The following is a 9,100-nucleotide window of genomic DNA, read 5'->3' as shown; positions in this document are numbered from 1 at the left end:
TGGGTTTACAAGGGAATGCGGCTGGCTGCCAAGGAAAAGAAAGCGAAGGTGATTGGTGGGGTAGTACTAGGCTGCCAGCAGAGAAGAAAAAAGCAGTTCAGGCGGGATAGGAAGGGGGTGGTCGTTCATCCCGGGGAAGCACAAGGTGAGGGCGAGGTGGTTAATTGGTTGTTCAAGCTTTATGTCGCGCAGGGCTTTTTTTTTTTCTTTTTTTAAAAAAAAATTAATAAAATGAAATAGACCTATTATTAATGGCGACACTTTTTTTAAAAAAAAAATAAAAACAAATCAATTCATTAATAAAAAATCATACATTTACAAATGAAATCTAATTTAACAAATACATAAAATTGAATCAAATAAAGGTTTCCATCATCAAAGCTACGATCGTTGAATAGATCTTGCAGACTTGCACTGGGGTACATCTCTCATACACATTGTTGGAATATACATCTTTTTCATAGAGACGATCTAATGATTTGTTGTAGCCGTAAGGATGATATTAATCTGATTCAATTGAACGCCTTTGAAGATTTGACAACCGTTGCGATCCCGCACAAATCTTTGCCAACGAACTGATAATAGGGTAGGAGCTGATTACTTTTTTTTATAAAGGTAAAATTGCCCCATTAATCCCAACTTTGCCTCGTCCGCCAATATTAATCCTATGTTCGGTTATTCACTATAACTCCCAACTTTATACCCTATTAATTTTTATTGCACCCAACCAGTCATCCAACCTAATATTATAGGTTACAAGACATGTGTCATCCTATAATTGGCTTAAAAAAAATAAAAAACCAAAAAAACCCATAAACGACCCATGCCTAGCCCCGGAAAAACACCACACCCCCACCGCCACCCCACCGGAAAATCGGACCCATTCTCGAAAACCCCTTCTCCGCGTCGAAAACCGCCGCACAACCACCCCTTCCTTTCCCCCCCCAAAAACCCCTCCCCAGCAGCCCAGCCACCTCCAAAACCCCTCCCCAGTAGCCCAGCCACCTCTGAATTGAAAACCCCTCCCTAGCAGCCCAAACACCTTCCTTACCCCTTCGAATTCCTCCCCTTTCCCCGTCGAATTCCTCCCCTTTCCCCGTCGAATTTCACTTCTTTCCCCTAACCATTGGCAACCGGCGACAATCAGCCACGAAATTGGCCACATACGGCCGAAATCGGTCGGTTTAGGGTATTCAGCCCCACCGTCGCCAATTTCGGCCATTTGTGGTTTATTTTCGTGGTCGATTTTGGGGAGGGGGGTTGCTTTGTGGGGAAATGACCGTTTAGGCCTGTGATGGGTTTTCCGATAGTAATGGGTAGGAATGGAGTGCATTGGTGGTGGTGGTGGTGTGGTGAGGAGGGTGTGCGTCGGTGGTGGTGATGTGGTGGTGGAGGTAGGGCAACTGCTGGGTTAGTTTTAGGTTTTTTTTTTTTTTTTACATTTTTATTTTTTTTTTCTTTTTTTTTCAACCAATTACATATTAACACATGTGCAAAAAAAAAAAAAAAAACATAATTCACAAATGTTACCCTAATTAACCGGTTGCAAGTCATTTGGGTGTAATAGAAATTAATACCCCCTAAAGTTGGGAGCGATGGTGAATAATCCAAAGTAGGGATTGTTATTGGAAGACGAGGCAAAGTTGGGATTAATAGGGGCAATTTTTCCTTTTATAAACCCTAACACATAGAAAAACCATACCCTAAACAAAAACAAACTAAAGGGAAACTGGGAATTAAGATTTATTTAGATTTATCTGGGTTTTTGTAAAGGGTAATGGGTATTAATGCTTATGTATATAGGTTTATACTCCCTCCGTTACGAATTACTCGCAACAATTACTAAAAATGGATGGTACACATTACTTGCAACAAATTTATTTCTTTCCTATTATGGTAAGTTTTTTTGTGTGATATTACAACATTACCCTTACTTTTTTTCCTAATCACCCTAATTAAACTATTGATTTTATCTTATTCACTTAAACCCTAACATTTATTTAATCACCTCCCATCTAAATTCATCATCATCACCACCACCACCACCATCACCTTCATTTGCAACAACCACCACCACCACCGATCGCTCCTAACGCCGGAAATCACCGCCGTCGTCTTTTTCCTTGTCAACACCTTTGTTTTCTCTCTCTTCCTTTTCTAGATTTGACTTTTTCTGAGTTCGTTGTGCATTTGGTGGCTCGAATTTCTGGATTTGGTGCTTGGTGGGTAGAATTTCAAGGTTTGGTGCTTGGTGGGTCAAATTTCTAGTTTCGAATTTCAGGTTTTGGTGGTGCTAGGTTTGAATTTCGTGGGTGGTTTTGTGGGTTCGAATTTCTGGGTTTGAATTCGTGGGTGGTCTTGTGGTGGTGGGTTTCGGGGTTGTGGGTCTGGATTTCTGGGTTATGGGTTTCGGGGTGGGTGGTGGTGGGTGGTAGTGGGTTCGGCAGTTGTGGGTCTGGGTTCGTGGTGGTGGGTTTCGGGGTTGTGGCTCTAGGTTCGTGGATTGTTGGTTTCGGGGTGGGTGGTGGTGGGTTGTAGTGGGTTCAGCGGCTTCGCAAAGGGTTCGTAGGTGGTGGTGGTGCTGGGTTTTGTTGGTGGCGCGCTGATTGGTGGTGTTTTCGTGGTTGTGGTTTTGCTAGGTGGTGGTGGTTTCGTGGTTGTGGTGCTTGGTGTTTAGGTTTTTTTTTTTTTAATTTTAATTTTTAATTTTTTTATTGTATTAATACTAAGCACATTCCTTATTTTCCAATTATCACACTTAAGATATTTCGCCTAGGAGTCCGCAATTCCTCCCTTTTTTGCGAGTAACTCGTAATGGAGGGAGCATTTATAATTCTCTTTTTTTTCGGGTTTTTTGAGAGAAAATACAAGTTAATATCCTATATTAACAACTTTTGTTTATATATGAGCATGTTGATCTTTTTATACTATTTAATAGAGATAGTGGAGTTAATAGAGATAATGAAGTAAACTCAGTTACTAGAAAATTAACAATTATTGAATGAAATCTACAAATCAAATTAGTTTTTTCGTTAGCTCCGTCAAACCAAACATCCCCATATCAGTTTATCACTCCTTCATCACTTAAAATTGAAACCTTTAATGGTCAGCTACAATGGAGATATCAAAGATGAGGACAAATCCTTACCCTCTGGAATTAACCATACCATTTGTTTCACTCTTTATTCTAAGGGTTAATTATGGTGGCGGTGGATATAGTTTAGCATCTTTAATGGAGGACGAAAGGTTGAGCAACTTTAATGGAGGAAGAAAGCTTGATCAAGAAGATGAAAGCTCATATATTCTGTTAACGTTTGCAAAAGATAGTAAACGGTGTGAATGAATAGTTTAATATTTTTAGCATTTTTTGCAATTAGTGGTTCATACAGTCAAGTGTACCATGCGCATGGTTCACATGGATCTTGGATTAAAGCAGAATGAACATCGTATATAGTTATGAAGAACATCATGAATTTATATAAGAACATATCCCAATATAAAGAACAAAGTGATTTATGATGAATGGTATTTAAAAAAAGGTAAAAGATGATTACTAATTGAGTTTTACCAAAAATTTAATGTCAAATCATTTCAAAATATTTAGATATCAAGAATTTCTCTTTCCAAAATTATTTTCACCCAAATATATTACAAAATTTCATTTTTCAATTTCAAAAATTCAAAATTCAAAATTTAAGAACATATTATTCAAGTGTAAAGAACATACTTAATTTATATACCTTGAAAAACATTGTTTATAATATAAAGAACATATAATTAGGACTCAAAAAACATATTGATTACACTCCAAAACATATATGATTCCATTTACAAAAATGATTAAAGAACATTCATCAGAATATGAAGAACATCATCTTCCACCTTTGAAAATATTACCAAAACAGAAAGATAGATTTAAAAAATAAAAAATAAAAAATTGAAAAATACTTCTCTTCAACAACGAATTCGTCAATTACACCTTTCAATTAAAAGATTCATGGGAATGATAAAATCAACTCCGTAATAACATTAAATACCTTTGAAATCCAAAATTTATCATGGCTTCTATCTCTATAAAAACTCCATTTCTCTCTCTTACCAAAAAAATGAAATTTTATATACCAAAAGTAATATAGAATGTTGTTTAAAAAAAAAGGTAATATGGAATGTAAATAATAAATCAATTTCATAAATCAAGGAATATAAATAACAAACCAATACTTTAAATCAGGGTGAGAATCGTTTTTTTCACTCGTGTACTTTGTATTTACACACGATGTTCTTTCGGCGTTTATATAATTCTTGTATTCTAAGTGGGTGTACCATGAGCATAATACACCTGGGTGTATGATGAAAATTTCACAATTTTTGCTTAATCCGCGTCAGATTCTAGATGATATAAACATTAATTTATTTATATGCGATATTAACCGCGTCTAGCTTGTTTTTTAGAACCCTAACCTAAATCCAAACCTAAGGGCCTGTTCATATTTACTGAACTTAGCTGAACTGAACTGAATTGAACTGAACTGAACTGATTGGAGCTGAACTGAACTGATTGGAGCTGAACTGAACTGAACTGAAATGAACTGAACTGAACTGAAAAATTAAAATGCATAAAACTGAATTGAACTGAACTGATTAGAGCTGAACTAAACTGATTGGAGCTGAACTGAAATGAACTGACAATAAGTAAATATGAACAGGCCCTAAGCCATATTTTTTAAATTTTCCAAACTGCTTTTGATTTTTACAAAAAAAAAAAATAAAAAAAAAATTAAATAAATAAAAATTTGAATTACTAATTTTTTTCGTTTTTCGGTTCAGTTTACTTTTAAACTAATTACTTTCAACCCCATTACAATAATTTAGCATTCTTCTAGGAAAATTGATACAAGTTGTGCTAGATAAAGAAAGAATGTTGCTTTCTTCTTTGATGTAGATCGACGATCGAGCGATAGAATAATTAAATTTATGACACCTGTCAACCTAATTGTGTGAATTGAATTGGAATAATTTTTGTAACATCATCAAGTTGCAATTTGAATTTCATTTAATAATATTTTCACAAAAATTAGTGTTTGCGCATAAATTCAATCATATTGGCTATTATATATTCCCCCTGTATAAAAAAAATAAAAAGGACCATTTTCGTAATTAATTTATATCTACAAGCTGAATATTGTTTATACCAAAAATTTTCTAATTCCTATTTATAATTGCCAAAGGATATGTTACCTTAATTTATATAATTATTATATCCAATTAATTATTTCAAATGGAAAGAAGAATATATGCGTAGCTGAGACAAAAGAAGAGAGTTCCGCGCAAAGAGGCATAACTCCGATCCATGGAAAGATTCACAGCTGACCTTCTCCAGGTTGCAGCAAGAGATGGAGATGTGGAGTACCTCAGACTAGCGCTTAACACCGAACCTATCGATTTTTTTCTCGACACTCATATAAAATCTAGTCGTATCAAAAGTGATGCGGAACCTTGTAACTTCTTACAAAATGCAATTTTGTGGGAGCAGCTTGAATTTGTTAATGAAGCCGTGAAACGATTACCTCCTTGGGCCTCACAGCAATTATTGTCTCATAAAAATTCTACATTATTAAACGTCAATGCCTTTCATTGCGCGGCTGTGCGTGGCAACCATGAGGTAGTCAAACTCCTTGTAAACTTCTACAAGTCGATACCTTGCTCATCGTCAGGGAATTATTCTTACTCGAAGCCGTGGTTAGAGGTGGATACCGATGGGTTGATGCCTTTGCATCTGGCGATTCGAGAGCGCAAGGAGGAATGCGCTTTGGAACTATTAGCAATTGATACTGAATTGCAATGCAACATGGTTGACAACCGAGGCTCTAGCTCCCTTACCCGAGCCATACGATTTGGGTGTTCGCGGGTGGCTTTGAAGATCTTGACTTCAGTTCATTCCTACAGTACTGCCGGGGCTTCTACTGGCTGGGGATGCTGGAGTCCTCTTGATGCCGCACCAAGTTGCTCAGGTATGAAATTAATTACTCAAGTACGGTGTTGTTTGTAAACTTATACCAATTACTTTGTTATTTAGAGTGTCCTTCCTATACATATTGGTCCCAATACAATTAATCACAATAGCAATACAACTAAATCAAAAATAATTTATAGCTTTTTTTTTTTTTTTTTTTTTTTTTTTTTTTGTGAATGTTATATTATAGCTTTTGGATTTTGATCATACTACTTCCACCGATTCATTTTAAAATCAAAAACAGCTACCTTTTATTTTAAAATTAGTGAATTATCTTATACTCCCACTGTGTTTTAATAAATGTTACTCCCTCCGTGTTTTTTTAAGTGTTACAGTTTGACCGACACATAGTTTTAGGCAATTTCATTGAATTAAATAAAATAAGAGATAAGTGAGGTAGTTGGATTATTAAAAAATCGTAAAAGAAAGATAGTGGGGTTAATAGTTTATTGAAAATTAATGAATGTGAGAGGAAAGATATAATAAAAAAGTAGTAGTGAGTTTGGGTGGAGACCATGAGAGGAGAGATATATAATATTTTAATGTAGCTTTTTGCCAAAAAAGGAAGTGTAACACTTAAAAAAAACACGACCGGAAATGGGAAGTGTAACACTTAAAAAAAACATGGAGGGAGTACAGTTTGACCGACACATAATTTTAGGCAATTTAATTGACTTAAATAAAATAAGAGGTATATGAGCTAGTTGAAGTATTAAAAAATTGTAAAAGAAAATAGTAGGCTAAATAGTTTATTGAAAAGAATGAATGTGAAAGAAGAGATATAATAAAAAAAGTAGTACTGAGTTTTGGTGGGGACCATAAGAGAACAGAGATATAATATTTGAATGTAGCTTTTTGCCAAAAAAGGAAATGTAACACTTATTAGAACACAGCCGGATTTAACAAGTGTAACACTTATTAAAACACGGAGGGAGTATTGAGTTTTTAATTCGGTACCATTACCATTTGACATATTTAGCCATTTTTTTTTTCCAATATTAATAACCCTAGTTTATAATTGAAGAGTGTTTTTTTTATTTTTTTATTTTTTTTTTTGAGATAATGTAATGCAAATCAAGAGTAAAATAAGCTAATTGAAACCACAAATGCATTTATGAATGTTGGAATTACATTATATTATCCCTAAATTGTATACCCAAATTGTTCGCAAAATTGGTAATTTACTTTAAAGTTTGTGAATACCGCTTGCGTCAAAATTTTCAATGTGGGACCCACATTGACGATTTCAAACAAAATTAACTCTAATTACACCTATTAGACTCCATTAAAAAAAAATTTAGCCACCTTAGTGCTCTATCCAATTAATTTAAACCTCATATTCATGCTAAATTTTGTTAATTTACCCCAAATATGAAGTTCATAATTTACCCTCAATGTCAAACCCTAATGTATAGCAAAACCATTTAATCTCTCACCAAAAAAATTGAATTTTTGCCATAATTCAAAAAATTCGAAATCTTTCAATGAGGATCATGAATCTTTTCGATTTACTTGTCTAAATTACACCCAAATTAGATTAGGGTTTTCCAATTGGGGTAAATTATCAAACTTTTAAATTTATGGTATTCAAATTGGGCTTAATATAATATAATTACAACATTCATAAATGCATTTGTATTATGTATTATGTATTTTGTAAACTGTAGGAAATTTTGTAAATAATCGATCACCCCTTAAAACACTGTATTTTGAAGTAACCACCCCGTTTTTCGAATAGTTTAAATTACCACCTCTTAAAATAAAAAAAATGGTTATATGACATTGTTCGAGTCTGGCCACTATTATAGTTTGGGGGCCTAAATAAGGCTAGTTTCTTCTTTTTATAAACTCGTTTGCCTCGATTTTGTTGATTTGCTACAAAAAAATTGAAGAATTTTTCAAATACTTGCAGATTTATTAATGATCGGTTGTAGTTTTTTTTTTTTTTTTTTTTTTTTTTTGACGGGGAGCAAACTTATATATTAATAGCCAAAGCATCCATAAGTACATACGGGGCTACATTAGGAGGAACTACATTGTCCCAAATTTGCTCAAAATCAAAAGGAATCAACTTCGCAAGGTTATGTGCTACTACATTACCATCTCGTCTCACATGGCTCCACTGTAATCTGCTAAATGCTATACTTTGTGCCATAGCATCACATAATATTGTGTCCAGGTCAGTGCTGTAAGTGATGCCCTTCACGAGACTGGAGACCAGCACTTGTGAATTTGATTCGATAATAACAGAGCTAAGACCATACTTCAAACCCAGATTTATTGCCCACACTGCGGCCTTTGCTTCCGCGATTTCCACAGACCACCAAACGCGAACTCTTTTCGTGGCTGCAAATAGAACCTCTCCCATATTATCCCTCGCAACAACACCCAAACCCACCCAACCTTCTTCAGAAACAGAAGCGTCAGCATTAATTTTAATGGTCCCAACAGGGGGAGGCAACCATTTCTTTGGGCTTGAACGGATATTGGCAGCAGTAGCTCTCCTTGTTGCCTCGGTAAGTTTGATGCTCTCTTCAGTCCAGCGTAGGACACGATCCACAAGAAGATGAATTGGAGCATCCTTCCCTTAAAACACTCTCATATTCCTGTCTTGCCATAAACCCCACATTAGATAGACACCACGAGTTCTGACCTCGCCATCTAACTCCTTCCAGCTTTCGATGAGGTCACATGGAGACAAGGAACCCACCTCTTTCCTCAACTCTTCACAGTCTAGCTTGTACCAGAGGTCGTGCACTCTCCTACAGCCGCAGAAAGTGTGCTTCCAAGTTTCAGGTTCGCTACCACACCATGGACAGAGATCCATCTCAGCGAGATGAAGATGTTTCAAGAGGCTTCGGACAGGCAGTGTATTAGTGCAGAGGCGCCACAAAAATTGAGAACTTTCGGGATTACATTCATCTTCCATAGCTTAACCCAAGCACGGTGAAAGTCATCTAAATTGCAGCCCTTACCCAGCATGTAGGCTGTCTTGACATTGTACAAACCGTTTTTGGAGAAAGCCCAAGTTAGTTCATCCTTTGGGAGCCTAGCACTTAGGGGGATGCCAAGGATACATTTCAAGTC

The 9,100-nt window shown here is 35.7% G+C and overlaps 1 protein-coding gene across 1 annotated transcript; it reads right to left on the bottom strand.

Annotated features, from left to right (window-relative positions):
- Nucleotides 1–7,988: 7,988 nt before the first annotated feature.
- LOC145643095 (uncharacterized) lies at nt 7,989–8,840 on the bottom strand. The gene is made up of 2 exons (XM_081694258.1): nt 8,667–8,840; nt 7,989–8,594 (listed from the first exon to the last, which is right to left on the bottom strand). Exons 1-2 carry the CDS (start codon nt 8,838–8,840, stop codon nt 7,989–7,991), a joined length of 780 nt encoding a protein of 259 aa, XP_081550384.1.
- Between the last annotated feature and the right edge of the window lie 260 nt (nt 8,841–9,100).

This window comes from Chenopodium album, chromosome 8 (assembly GCF_948465745.1).
Source record: "Chenopodium album chromosome 8, dcCheAlbu1.1, whole genome shotgun sequence".
Taxonomy (NCBI): domain Eukaryota; kingdom Viridiplantae; phylum Streptophyta; class Magnoliopsida; order Caryophyllales; family Amaranthaceae; genus Chenopodium; species Chenopodium album.
Note: the sequence above shows the minus strand (reverse complement) of the source record. Positions and strands in the feature narration are given on the sequence as shown.